This window comes from Polyodon spathula, chromosome 15 (assembly GCF_017654505.1).
Source record: "Polyodon spathula isolate WHYD16114869_AA chromosome 15, ASM1765450v1, whole genome shotgun sequence".
Classification (NCBI taxonomy): domain Eukaryota; kingdom Metazoa; phylum Chordata; class Actinopteri; order Acipenseriformes; family Polyodontidae; genus Polyodon; species Polyodon spathula.
Window position 1 is genome coordinate 12,584,463 of NC_054548.1, and position 15,714 is coordinate 12,600,176.

The 15,714-nt window shown below is 37.9% G+C and overlaps 1 protein-coding gene across 2 annotated transcripts in view; it reads right to left on the reverse strand.

The window, feature by feature from the left end:
- Nucleotides 1-9,827: 9,827 nt before the first annotated feature.
- The window catches only part of LOC121327579 (cilia- and flagella-associated protein 47-like), a 135,786-nt gene continuing 129,899 nt past the window's right edge, over nucleotides 9,828-15,714 (reverse strand). For both annotated transcript variants that reach the window (XM_041271684.1, XM_041271683.1), the window contains one exon: nucleotides 9,828-10,991. In XM_041271684.1, the coding sequence (XP_041127618.1) occupies nucleotides 10,782-10,991 (210 nt within the window). In that variant the 3' untranslated portion in view covers nucleotides 9,828-10,781. The remainder of the gene's footprint in view (nucleotides 10,992-15,714) is intronic.

Here is a 15,714-nt window from a genome sequence, read left to right on the forward strand (position 1 = left end):
AAAAGGGCAACATTAAAAAGAAATCTACACATGTTGAGATAGTGGCTTGAAATTCATTGCAGTATAAAAGGAGCATCAACATTGTTTCCAGTAAACTATTACTGTTATGTTTGTCACATTGAAAAGCGGACCATATTTACTCTTTATAGGGTGGTTTATGTGAGTTGTATTGGATGCACTGCTCAATTTTAAACATGGATGTCTGGTTTTACATGCCCTGGTTAACACTAATCATGGACTACCTAATGTTAAAGTTTAGTGGTGATTGGGAACTGTGAATTCAGAAGCTAGCAATTAAATGCACCATCATTCCGAGACACCTTTTTTAATATTTTTCTCTTTATTAATAAAACAAAGGGGTGTCCTACACTAATCATATTAGAGCAGGATATTTTTCTTACAGTTTTGACTTAATTTCCAAAGAATTAATTTACATTCATACAGCTTTCTCTCCAGGTTTCTCATATCACTTCCCATGCTTGCCAGCACTGTGTTTCAGTTACTTCTTCAAAGGCCTGTCTGGATACAGATGAAGTATCTGCACCTGTCATTGGAGATGATATAGCATGTACCTACAGCATCTTTTCATTGCGGCAGATATGTGGAAAAATATATTCATACACTTGAAATTGTGGTTCAGGCTGTTCTACCAGTATTTATGTACATATATTGTAAAAAGCAAAAAACAATCACATTTTCTGTCTGATTTATTTAAACAAATATGGGTTTGATAACATATTTTTTCTAGTTTGAAGTTACATTATCTCACCATTATGAGCAAGCATGTCCTATAAGCCTTGTACAATATTGTTGTAATTTATCAATTTAAACAATAGATAGATAGAACACTATTAAAGATACCTATGCTGCTTTATTCTTAATAACCTCATTTATAAATGGCTTTATAGATATTTATAGTTTGCTCTTTCATATTTAGCATCTATAAATTATTAATACATGGTTAATAAAGCATTTATCAGTAGACCTTAAAAAGCAATAATAACGGCACTAATAAGGTGATTTACAAACATTTATAACCAGTTTGTTCATAGTTTATATACTATGTATTCATCTATAAAGGGTTAATACAGTGTTTATTATTGGGTCTTATTATAATGTGCTGCCATATATTTTATATACTGTACAGATCACTATTTTTCATAGTTTTGTTTTTCGTGTCAATATTGTTTAATATTGCTCTTGTTTAACTTTTTTGATGTGGGTTGTGTCTGGTTTGAGGCATGTCTTCACTCTTCCAAAAGCATAGTGGAGTCGTTCAAATTGTGCTTCACTAATAAAACTTAGACTGTGGCAAAGTCATGAAGTCATTCGAAATGTCCAATAATTTTTTCTCCACACTGCAGCAATTCCCCACAGTGGGTGTTCAGTGGGCATCCTCTGATCCCATGACCAAGCCAGCTTCACCCAGGAACTTGAGAGAGGATGTCGGTGAGCTACCGGCTTCTGGAGGACAAAGGCCAGCCCAGCAGGTGTCTGCTCTGAGCTCACTGGGCACCTGGCCAGAAGGGTTTGCTGTTCCGCGATAAGGAGATGTAGTCTCTGTTTTGTCTCCCTAGCCCATGGGAGTGCCAGAGCCAATGTGGCATCCCTTTGTAATCCCCAGCAAAGACCAACAACTCCACACAGACAAGATGGGAACCTGCGCTGTATGACTTACCTTTCTCATTACCCGTCTGTGCTTTTACCAAGTGAGCCACTCGGAAACCCCGGACTCTCTATGCAACTTTAATGAGTTTCAAATGAACATTGTGATCATCTCTAGTACTGGGCTCTGCGCAATCTGTTTGCTAATACAAGCTTTGCTATATTATTCTGTCATTACCAAGTTACCATTTATTCAACCTATAGGAGATGGGAAGATTGCATGATTTAGAAGTGTGGAACAACAAAAGTTAAATACTGTAAGTAAGCATGGCTGATTCTCAGCATATTAATCACTACTCACTGTGTATTTGAACTACATTCAACGCATGCAGGATGTAGGGAGCTGTGCTATTAAAGGAGACTCTCATCCTCTGGTATAGATTTTTGTTTTGCATCCTCCCAAGTTTAAGATTAATTGTAACCATTTTGACTGGTCTCATCCTGTGGAAACTACTTGGGAAGAAGACTCTTGGAGATCTTTTGAAGGGTTTTATATTCTATTGTAAAAATCTCAATTATATGAACATCAATTTTTACAATCACTGCTGTTATCTGAACAGCCCACTGGAAACCTGTGCTGTTGAATGCTTCCATTGTCATAGAAAATGTTTTCACCAGTAATCCATCTCTGGTAATTGCTCTAGTGCATGCTATATTCGTTATGGTACAGAGGTTGTGTTCGAATTCTTTTTGACAGTTTCTTGCATTGGAGTGTACTGGTAACAACTTTACAGTGATAATTCTGTTATCCATATATATTTTACAAATACCCAATTAGTTTGAATACTATGTTGCAATTTAAACATACAAACATGTTTTTTGTATCAGTTTCTCAAGCAATCCACTTGAAATCTATAGAAGTCGGAATTGAATAAAATCAGAGTGAAAAGAATATTGAAATTAGGATTCATTAGATTATTCATCTCCTAATTACTGCTGCAATCATGGATGCAGCGACCTTGAAGGTTAATGGTTACATTTCTATTTCAGGGAATCAGGGTTATGATAATAACCTAACGTTCCCTTTCAGGTATAAAATGTAACCATTACTAAATGGGTGAGCGTACCAAAGCCTTCACAAGGGCAAGAGTGTGGAACAACTGTAATGCTACAAGCTACCATTCGGAATCCCAGTGACAAGTAACTAGGGCTAAAAAATTGAAGGAGAATTTTAACCTTTATGTCTGTGTTGTAAGTGTCACTTCACAGTAGTTCCAAAACCATGGTTTTGAGGATCCACAACATTCAGTCTGTAGAGCTGTGACAGAAAGATAATGAGTTCTGGTGATAAATCTCCCTTCTGACCTGTGAGGATGCTAAAGAACAGGAGGAGAAGTATCTGGAAGGGCTGGCCTGACAGTTCGTTTTCGGGACCGGGAAGTCGGTCAGCCTGGAAAGAAACGAGACTCTGTTGTAAGACCGTATTGACCTGAAAGGTAAACGAGGGGTGGCTGCAAGTAATAAGGCAGCTGCAACCGTTTACCTAGATGTCATGCGGGAGTGAATATAGGGGCCAGGGTAACGCTGATCTTTTCCTTCGTTTGGGTAAAGCTAGGTGGAGAGAAGGACTGAGAGAAGAGCTCTCAATAATAAAAGGAAGATGTGTTACGTGTTTTGTGTTGTGTTTGTCTGTTTTGTAATTGTTCATGTTTTTGCATCACCAGACAGTTAAAGCACACCTCCGGAGCTATCGATATCCTTGGGATATCCTCTCATCCAAAAAGGTCCTGCAAAACTGCAACCATAGGGTGTCGTGGGGTCGAACCCATGAGGCAGACACCACATCTGAAGACATCCTAATTGTACCCACAATGGGAACACATGGATGCTGCCCTGGCATTCTGTAGGGTGTCAAACCCTGTTGGAAAGTTCCAGTCATCACAAATGCAGCCGTTCAGGAACCAGCCCCAGAGCTGCATGGGTCAGGCTGCCATATGGTCCTGCGCCTGGCTAAGCAAGTCGCAGTGCATCACAGTCTCTGGAACTGCAACAGGGATGAAACCCGAGGTAGAGCTTCAGGAGGATGAGGAAGACTGTTTGGACGGTTCCCTGCCTGGGCTATTTTTCCGGGTGCATCATCCGCTCTCCCTTGTCACAGAGCCATGAGGTGAGGATTCAGCCACATCTCAAAGAGAGGGTGAAGGGGAAGAGCGCTGAGCAGGAGTAAGAGACACAGAGCACTCCACAGAGCTGCAGGAAGTGTGCTCTTAGAGAAAGAGGCACAAAATTAGCAAGTGACTCCTTGGAGTGCTCTGGCCCCAGACAGTAAGAGCACCTGCCATACTTGTCCTTGACAGGCAGACTGGCCTTGTATGTCTCACAGGGATAGAACCTGGGCATGATGCAAGGAGCAAGCAATGCAGTGCACAGATACAGTCATACAGGTGCTGCTTTAATCTGCTTTTAGAAATCAACCAGGTGGGTCAAGAGCAGAGTGGGAGCAATTTGGAATCTCACCGGTGACCTGACCACCTACCAGTAGGGGCTGGAACAGGGTTGGTACCTGGAAAGTACCAGGTCAGTTTGGTACTGATTCAGTGACTTTATTGCCGTGTCTGTCAGGTACAGGTTCAGTGACTTTAGCATTGGGTCGGTACGGGTAGGGTACCAGGTCGGGAGCAGGGGAGGTCATGATCCCGGTAACGGTTCAGTACGGGTCCACCGGTTTGCAGTAACAGAGATGCTCATCTGTAAAAACCACTCAGTCCGTAACATACACAAGACTGAGTGAAGCCTACTTATTAGAAAGGACTAACTGCCTTTGCAATGGTGATGCTAAAAGCTGTCACCAAAACGGAATCAAGATACTGTGATTGAATTGTAAGCAACAACAACAAAAGCAAGTATCTGAGGTCCGGTCAGCCAGCTTTTAATATAGTGTAATGAAGCCAGTCCTTGTTAGTACGGCTACCGTTGTAGATGTTGTGCTTCTTCGAATAACATATTCAAGACACCAAAATTGTCAAAAACAAACTGTAGTGTTTTATTGTTTGCAACAAGAAACCAAATAAACAAAACAAAACCTAGCCCTTCTTCAGGCCCAAAACTAAACAGAGAGAGAATACTATCTAAACAGGGATAAGCTAACCCTGGTCACCCCAGTAAACACATACATTTACCTTCAATCGTTTCTTTGCACACTGGGACGGCCTAACCCTGGTCACCCCAGTAAACACATACATTTACCTTCAATCATTTCTTTGCACACTGGGACGGGCTAACCCTGGTCACCCCAGTAAACACATACATTTACCTTCTTCAATCGTTTCTTTCACGCTCACTCAATCTCTCCTTCTCTCTCTCCCAACACTCGAGCTGCTGTGCCTTGTTCAAAGCCCCAACAATTATCAGTTTCAATTTTTCACTTAAACAATTGCTCAAATAACAAGAAGATATTTTTTATATGGTGTGCAAGTCCTAAGCCCATGGTCCTAAAGCCTGCATTAAAGTTAGGAACATAAAGTACATCACTATATGTAAAGAAATATTGAACTTTGCTCATGAAAATTGTTTGAATATTTCTCCTACAGTACAGCAGAAGTAAACTACCTGAAATCTTCTACGACTCACCTGCACCTGACAAGCATGGCAAAGGTCTTGGGGAGAAAAGGGATCACATATTAAAGATCTACTGAACACGACGCTGTTGAATATACGTATCAAAGTAAGCACTGAGCAGTTCCGTTGTGTCCAAAAATATATCTGAAATTACTTGAGACAATATTTGTCTTATCCTTCATAGCAACAGGCTGCATTCTCAAATGAAGCAGAGATCAACATAATACATAGTTTGGTAATCATGATCCTTGTAGATTTTCCTTACTAGCATGGCAATAAGGTCTGTTAAATGTCTACATTTTCAACAGTGTTTTTTTTTTTAATATAAATTTGCTGAGCAGTGCCCAGAGTTCTTCTACAGGATAAATCTAGCTTGCAGTAATATTTACATATTTTACTGAAACCCACTGCACCCAGAAGCAAAAACAACAGTCTTGTGAACCACTGCAGTCTTGTAATCTTTGGAATAGCAATGCAGTCAATGGAAAAACATTTATGTGAGGAGCCTGTAACTTCTCACAAAGGTAAAGTAATGACTGGGGGAGCACCTAGAGAGACACATCACTGACATCCAAGACCACTATAGTCTAGCATACTTCTTTCACATTCTACCAACTCCTTCAGATAATATCTTCAGATGAAACTGCATTCAAAGGTGTACAGAAGTAGTACTAGATTGGTTAAAAATAAACTACTGTGGTTTTTGATGTCCCAGTTGCAACTAGAAAATCAGCAGTCAGACTGTATTGAAAGTGCAGTGAATAGGTACAGACAAAAGCATTGACCTACATCACACATAACATCAGCAGCGTGGGCTGTCACTGATAATCAGGAGTCAGTCACAGAGCATTAGTGTTGACACACCACACAGGCACGCGGATTTGATAACACACAGTGCCGACACTAATGCCAGATTTAATAAATACAAAAACAAAACAAAAACAAAACAAAAAACAAAACAAAAAACAAGGGCAAAATAAAAGGTTTTCACAAACAGATCAAAATACTACCACTACTATTCAGGCTCGGCCTTTGCCCATGAAATAAAAACATGCACGCACACACGCACATAAACTTTAAACACTCACCCCAAACACCTTCCTTTTATACCATGTCACTGGGACTTGACTGATGATCAGTTATTTAATCAAGACCCAGACACCTTCCACACATGGATTCCACTTGCATTAAAATAATCAGTAATCTACATCATAGATGCTATTATTATTATTATTATTATTATTATTATTATTATTATTAGCAGTAGTAGTATTATACATTTGCAGATGAGACATGATGTACAAAATAATTTGAATAAAGTATGAATTTTAAGCATATTTGTATTCTTCGCTGAACAGTACTGTATATACATGTACTGAAGAATGTGAATGCTGTCATTGCCCTTGTGCTTGCTTCTCGCAGGAGCATTTAGAGAAAATGATCGGCCCCAGAGAGAATAGAGTATAATTTGGAGAGCAGCGGGAAACATTCAAACATTCATGTTCTGTGTACCTTGATGTTTGCATTTGTTCTGCATGTTAGGAGGTTTTGGACTTCTGAAAGATTTCCTGTACTCCTTGTTATTTAGCAAGTGTTGCAAATATGTGGGATGCACCATTACAGGTTTGTATTGCCTGGGAAACAAACGGTCAGTTGTAAGGTGAACACAGCTCTTTAAAGTGTTGCTTTTAAAGGACACATAAGGTCCTTTTTATTTCATTGTATTACATGTTCCAATGTGTTGCTACAACTGTTTATGTAAGGTGTGTGTATTGTTTAATTATTAATTTATTTTTTTACATTTTGACCATTTTTTTAAACTCTTAAATTGCATTCTCTGCCTGCCTCAAGATGACTTCCCATGTACCTGCATGGACCTCTCAGAACTACACTTCAGGAGGGGCAAGACAAACACACGCTGTCCTCCGAAGTGTGTGCCGTTAGCACTGTCCACTTCTTTACACACTGCTGGCCAGACCACAGGGGTGGCTGGTGAGCATTGAGCCGAGGACACCCTAACTGACCTAACACACATAAACAGTTGAAGCAACACATGGGAACATGTAACACAATAAAATAAAAAGGTCCTTATGTACCCTTTAAGTACAAATTGCAATTCCTGAACAAAATATATTCAGCATTTGCATTCATTATGGAATGTTTAAGAAGGTTTAAATCTTAGGTTTAAAAGGCATCGTGTAGTTTGGGAACCTGGGAGGTTTAGTTTAGTTTGTTCACTTTGTGCCCGCACGAATACAAAAAGAGACCTAAGTAGATCAATACAACAACAATAAAATAATTAAAAACAAAAAGGGACAAAATCTTTCCAGCAATTTGTCAGCAGGTAAAATAGATATAGAGGTGGCTGCCGTGCACAGCTTTTGAGAGCCCACATCCAACTGTGACTGCTATTAGATTACATTTCTTGGAAAAAACACTTTTTGCTGGTTTCACAGCCCCCCCGAGATGTTAACTCCATATTAATAATATTGCTGGGAAGTAAAGGTTGTCAGCTGTATGAGATGATTCCCAAAGAGTAGCCATTATTCTGAAGCATCTAAGCAGCCATAAATCAGTTACCATTTTCGACAATCTGATGTTCATTTTTGGCTCTGACCTCCCATCTGCACTGTGAACCTTCTTGTTAAGGCTTCAGGTTTCTAATTCAGAAAATGACAATGACAATAAAATGTCTGACACATAACAAATCTGGAGTATATATGTCATGCAAATGGAGGCAATAAAGTATAGAGATGGATTTGTTTCACTTCAGCTGACTCATTTATGGATCATCAGGTATATTTCGAAGTTATTTAAAAAGCAGTTAACATTCCATTAGGAACAAGCTGTATCAGCAGGGAGATACTTGCTCGGCCGTTTATTTCGGCAAGAGAAGTCACTGCAGGGAAGATTACAATTAGAAAATATCTACCAGGCAGACAAATGCAAGGGCCAACGCATGGCATCTATCATTCAGCATTCAGGTGTGACACTTTTTAAATGGTGGTTTTCGTGAGTGGTTTTATCATCCCTTCAGATAAAGAATAAAGGGCTGCAATCGTGTTGCAAACGAATCTGGCAGTCTAAGACAATGGGATTCAAAATAAAATTATTACACATTCTGACTAATTTTGTAATTGCTTCCAAAGTAAAAGCAGACTAATGATTTTGTATTACCCAGAGGAAAGCGATTGCCAAATTTAAAATGTTAACAAATGCCAATTGAAATATATATATATATATATATATATATATATATATATATATATATATATATACACACACACACACACACACCGTAAAACTTCAAATAATTGCCGGTCTCCAATAGGCGCTGGGGCTGCTGGGAAATCTGATAAATAGACGACAGGTATCTTTTAAATGCTGGGTTATGAATAATAATAATATAATTTGTGTCATAATGAAGGATCCAGTCAATACACACACATGGCTGTACAGCGAGCTTACCAATTTGGTTTTCAACAGTGATAAAGAGACACTGAGGCTTAGGATGAATTATAAGAAAACTGAATTTAATTTCTTTTAAGGTACACGTAATGCCCTAATAACACGATTAATCTTAAAACTAGTTGTGAAGCTTTTTTGAGCGTGCTGAAACTATGCCAAATACAAACTTGTTTTCTGATATTAACAGGGTTGCCTTTTAGTGTATTGGTACATGTTTTTTTGTTGTTATTTTCTTTTTGTATTAACAGCATTTCGTGCATTTGAGTCTTGCAATGAATATTTCTATTTTGCTCCTTTTCCGGCATTCTTCTTTATCAATGTACACGTTATAAAAACAAATTAGTCACTTTTGCTTTGATTTTGTGGTAAAACTGGTACTTGTATTAATTTTAGTGTTAATCTTAAAAACAGTTTGAAGCATTTTTGAGGGTGAACAATAAATATAATATGTGTTCATAAAGATGATATTTATTGCTTTTATTTATTTTAAAACCATGTTTGTTTTTTTATTGTGCTGCAAACCTAACTTAATACACACTTGTGTTCTGATATTTACAGGGCTACCTTTAGTGGATTTTACTGTTTTTATTATTATTATTATTATTATTATTATTATTATTATTATTATTATTATTATTATTAACAGTGGTAAATCCAACTGAGCTTTGCAATACAGATTTGCTCTTTTGCTTGTTAATTTTCCAACATTTTGCATATCGTTGTTTACACACACACACACACACACAGTGCCTATAGGAAGTATTCACCCCCCTTGGACGTTTTCACAGCTTGTTGTTTAATAACCTGAAATCTTGATGCATTTAAATCTGATTTTTTTCCCTTTGATTAACACAACCTACTCAACACTTTCAATGTGTGAAACCCTAGATGGAATTATTTTCCTGTAACCCCCTCTCTCTCTCTCTCTCTCTCTCTCTCTCTCTCTCTCTCTCTCTCTCTCTCTCTCTCTCTCTCTCTCTCTCTCTCTCTCTCTCTCTCTCTCTCTTTCTCTCGTAACAAATTTGCTGCCGTCTTTCTGGATAATGACCTTGTGTGGTGTAATATATAAGAATAATTCCAAGCCAAACAGTAGTTAGAATGGAACATGCCGGGGCGTTGTTTTATTTGAAAACAAAACAACTGCACTGTTGGTGCATAACAAAATAATCAATTTCAGCTGCAGTTAAATTCCTTTATTTTGCATTTTGTTCAAACATATTAGTACAAAATATATTAAGAAAACCTGGGGAAAAATTTTTTAATATATTAAGTGAAAGATTGGTGCTTTTAGCAAAAAATATCCTTTCTTACTAATTGTTTTAAAAAGAAAAATATAGATAGATAGATAGCTGAAGGTAGAAACATGGAGAGTTAAGTGACATTTTAGAGTGGCATTTAATGAGATCATATTGGTAGTTCAGACTGTCGTACACAGACTGTTCAGTAATTGCTCTGTTCATTCCTCAGACAATGTCCAGATTATAAACAGTTAAACAGATTATAAACAATAAAAAAACAAAAAAAAAACAGATTTACTAAATAAACACTGTTCGGGACTATTAGAACATCTTTACTCAGCGGGAAAGGTACCTGACGAATCAGTACAAATCCAAGGTAAACCTAGGTTTTAAGGTGGTTTTTTTTTAAAGAAAACAATGGTAAAAAGCATTTTCTAATAGTGACAGTGCCCTATCAATGGTAGCTCTACCGTGTGATAGTTGACGTTGACTTTCATTAGCGCCCTCGCCTTTGGCTCGGGGCGCATAACTCCTGTCGCGGTCAACTATCACACGGTAGAGCCCTCTTCAAAGGGCACTATCACTTATATATATATATATATATATATATATATATATATATATATATATATATATATATAAATAAAATTTGCCAAAAAGTTTTTACTTGACAAATATTTTCCATGTCATAAGAATGTGCTGATTACTATCAAACAGTGTTAAACATACCCTTGTAAAATAGTCCAATAATTATACTTTTAAAAAGACCTAAGGCATAACAAACACTCCGCGAAGTGAAATCCTTACAATACTAAAAGCACTAAACCAGAGACAGAGGCACTGCATTCTATTTTATTTAGTTCTTAGGACCAGAGGACACCCTTTGATGGGGGAGGACACTGAGGTGGAGGCCAGCTGGAGGTTTTCACGGATGAAGTTGCGCTGTTGCACTGCAGTTGCTCTCACTACCCCTGAAGAAACGATTCTTGAAGACTGAGTAGTGGGCGGTATGTACTGTGGCAGCACTCCATTAATATCGTACATCCACTGCATGTCACCAGTCTGTAAACAAAGGAATTATAGATACGTGTACTGAGCTCATTGAAAAGTAAATTAACATTTGTTTTCTTTATTGCCTCATATGGCAATACAGTAGCTGGTGAAAGCCACTTAACACGTCTTGTAATTAGAAAAGCAGTTGAAGAGACTGAATAAATTAGTCACAAAGCAATCTGACCTCAAAGTTAACTGTACAGATGCAAGAGTAAATAGTGGACCAAAATATTCAAACTAAAACACTGTAAGCTTAATCGGCATTGAAAAGGTTTGACATTATCAATCACTGATTTATAACTAGATATCGGCCTGATGAGCCAGCCTTACTGATTTGATTATCAAACTATAGCCTGGTATGTTTTTTAACTAATGCAATTATGGTATTTTAAAAGAAGTTACTAGTAGGACAGACATATTACAATATTGCATAATTAAAGGTCTACACCTGAAAATAAAGATTTTAGATTTATAAAAAGATGTATGATGACATTTCAGTGTTGGTCAAACCTAGTATTACACTGGGTTTTCTTTTTTAATCAACAATGATACAATTTGGAAAAAGTTGCCTTAGCTAAGATTTTCCCCTGTGGATTATATTTCCTTTTGTCTTAATGCTGCCAAAGGAAAGCATTGTGTTTCCCCCTCACAATATAAAGCCAAGCTCCAGGGAACAGTTATGTAATTTATTAACACCAGGGCCACGGGAACGGGCAGATTTAACACAATAAAAGTCAGCCCTGTTGGATCTAACCAATAATTAAATAATAGTTAAGATCAGGCCCAGAGGAACTTGGTAAGCACTGAACACAGTTAAATAACAGACCTAAGGGAATATCACATTATTATTTTTATTTTGATGTAATAAAGTACTACTTCTCATAAGACTGTCTGTAAAAAAACTGGATGCAACACCGGTAGTAAGTTACCAGTAGCTACAGTATGAGGGCTGAAGAGCTTCCTTCCTTGTAATCATAGTGTTCAAAAAAAGCCTGTGTCTAGTATTCATTTTGGGCTTGTCCAAACACTTCTGCTTTAGAGAAAGTGAAAGATAATGTGCAGTTGCAAGTATAGTACAATTAGTATTTGAACAAAACGGAAAAACAACCTTTATTTACATTGTTTCATTACTTCAGTATATTAAGTGGAAAGGTACTGGCATTTTTATTAAAACTTTTTAAAACACCTTTTTTTTCACACTTGGCAGAACTATTAACAGAGGTGTCAGGTAAGATGTCAGAACACATTACAAAATGTCTGTTTATTATGAGTGTGAAGGAGAGCGAGAAAGATTATGAGGAAATCTAACTTACCACTGGGTGCATATATTATGACATACCTTTTCCTGGCTATTCAAATACTAGCTACAAGATCTAATTACAGGCAACTGATACCTCTCTAATGTGGTACAGGTGCACAACATGGTGCTGGTGAGTGTTTAAATACCTTCTGTCTAGTCATGTGGTGTCACCAAGTATTTCTAGGTGATGAAATACGCTGATTTTTTTTTTTCATCCTTTAAAAGGTGATCCTCTGTGTTTTTCAAAAGTTCATCCTGCCAAGATATTTGCTGTAATGGGGCGATGAGCATGTGTGTGAACAGATGTTTGAGAAATGGAGGTGGTGAAGTCAAGATGTTGTTCTGCAATTAGCAATCAGCATCTGGAGTTCACCCTCAGAGTTGTAAGCGCTGGCTACATTTCTTGCCACTTAAGATGCTCTTTCTGAGAGGTGGGGGAGTTGTGTTGTGCAGTACATGTCGTGGTTGAGACGTACAGCGTTATAACTGTAGCTCTCTTCTCTTAAGCTGTATGGCTCCCATTACTCTTCAGCCTACAGAAATTTCTCAGAGGCCCATGACCATCTGTAAGTACTCTCTTCAGATACCTTGAAGGCAACTGAAACTTCTGTATACTCTACTGTAGTGCTCCAAAGGCCCTTTGGCATGCCGTTAACAGAAACGTACCGAGTTACTTCTGTATATAGCAACAGCTCTTGGAATTCCCTTACTATGTTGTGCATAGTAGCATCCAGTAATATTAGCAATCAATATCTTATTCAGTACAACCAAAACTACTTGAACTGTTTTACTGATTGCCTACTGCAGTGCACTACTTTACAACTGCAAAAAAGGTAGAACTGTTGAAGAAGTGTAAATACAGTAAATTTTTGTGAAAATTAATTCAGATTTGATTAATTTCCTAATGCTACAAATGTTCTGCATGGTCCCAGCCAAATTTAGCAGTCGCTTGTTGTAAATTACTTCTTATAATACTAATTCACTTAAGACAAATGTCCTGTTCCCAGGGAAGAAAAAATTTAATAAAACAGATGAGTGTAAAGGATATTGGGGAATGTATTAACTTTCATCCAGATTAGCACCTATATTTTAGTATTTAGTACTTCTGTATTTTAGTGTTGTTTTGGTACCACAAATCCTATGATGCATTCTAAGTTGCCATAGTGATGGCATATGAAAGCCATTTCCATGAAACAGTGCAAAAACATACACTATCCTTGCAGGCAAAAGTGAAGGTGCTGAAAGCAGTGGATGATGCACCACCATTCAAGAAAAACAAAGACGTTGCTACAGATCTCAACATTCCCACAAACACTTTGTCAACCATTCAGAAAAACGGGTACAATAACACAGACCTAGGAACAACAACTGTAGATGCAATTCGTCAGCATTTCCGATTTGCTCAATACCTACTGTTGAGGGTGCCTTGCTTTTGTGGTTTAAAAATACTTGTGATCACAAAAGGCTATGCAGGTTTAGTGTAGTTCATTTTAAAAGTTCACTTGCAACTGTATTTAAAAAAAATGCACAGTACATTCATTGTTCTGTAATTGGAATTTCATTTCAGTGTTACTGTAACTTCAATAAAAACTGACAGTATGCATCTGTCCCTTGAAATTCATATTAATGAGAATTGACTTGTCATTAGTACCATACTACATAAAAAAAACTTTGACTGTGTCTACTATGTTACGTGTAAGTAGTACTATAGTAGTTCTCTCGGCACGGCAGGCACGAAAAAAAGCATTTATCAGGTAATTAAATTGCTCTCAGCAGATGTTTGACATCTAACGCCAACTTTTAGAATGGATCTCTATGGGACATCATCTAATATTTTAAACACTTTGCTATACTGTATGTGAATAATGATCTTTTAGGGCCAGTTAAATATAACATACTATACATGTGTTCTTATATACCAAAATAAAAATTAAAAAAAAAACGCTGAAAAAGGTAAAATATAAATCCGGATTAATCAGATCCTCTGAGGTAGGTTTTAAAACAAACATTACAAGTTCTAGCCTACACTGACATGAGCACAAGTGGGGATCTAAGAAAATGGTACAATAAGCCACTAGTTCAATGAAAGCTTCTAATTCCTCCAAAAGCTTGGACCAGGAATCATCTTGTATTTGTCTGTGGGCTTCTGCTTCATGTGGTGAAGCGTATTCATGTCAATCAATAAGCAAAAAGCACTCAATGCGCTCTCATTAATGTTGCGTTTTGCATATGCTGTGGGCCTGGAATTTCCCTCAAAATATTATGTTCACCCCTTCTACCTGCAGCTTCTACACCATTTATAGTGTTCCAAACAGTGCCATTATTACCAGCCTCTTGAGTGCCGGGTGGTGCTAGTACTACTGCTGGAGAAGCGGCTGCCCTAGGTGAAGTAGCAGCTGATGCAGGTGAAGTGGCTGGCATCCTTGCAGGGGCTGTCACAGGGTTGCTTCTTCTCTCATGGATCATCTGCGCCCTCACTGTCACTGCTGCTGGAAGATTCATCTTTGCAAACCCAGTCTGCCCCAGAGCCAGATTCATCATTGTCCGTCTCTTCTGCATCAGAATCATTATTTGGTAAAATCTGCAGTAATTCCAAACACTACTTTGCTGTCATGCGTCTTCTGCAATCCATTTTCAATGTGTTTTGGGGTAACCATGAATTTCTTAGAAAAACTAGTGACTTGTATAGTAACCAGAGAGCAGACCGTGCCTGGCACTGTGAGCTGATTGATGGGCTATCACGAGGCTCATTGAAACAATAGAAATGCCAGAAAACTGCTCACTTGAGGAATGCAGACTGACAGAATCAAACTTCAATACACTGTGACAAGTCCCGACTGATCAATACAAATAATAACACAACATTTAACCCTTTGCGGTCCTATGTTGGACCAGGTCCAACATTACAATTTTTCCTTTTCAGTCCGATGTCGGACCCTGGCCGACATCAAACAGACGTCATACACAGGTCCCTAGTCATTTTTTTCCCTCCAGAAAAAGCAGAGCAAACCTTTCAATGGCCGAGAGAGGCCAGTAGAAGCCGAAAACCCCCCCCAAAAAAACCCCAAGGCGGATCTGAGCAATACGCATACTCCCTTCACCACAGACATAACACGGACTTAAGCAAATAGGATAGCTGCTTCCGCATCCATTAAAACAAACTTATACAAAACATAGTCTTTAAGAGGCAAGCCCAATATAATTACTTTTAGTTAACCAATTTATTTTGGTCAAAATGTGAAACTATACCATATAAAAGTCTAGTACAGTAAATTTGAACAGTCATTGTTCAGTTTTCTCATGCTTTTTTCATGGTTATACCAAGCATTTACCCCTCCAGACTTTACAATGCTTACCAAGCTTTACCATGCTTTCATATAGGTACTGTATTCTCTACGAAGCCCCCTCTCTACTGGAGCTAGATAGGGGTAC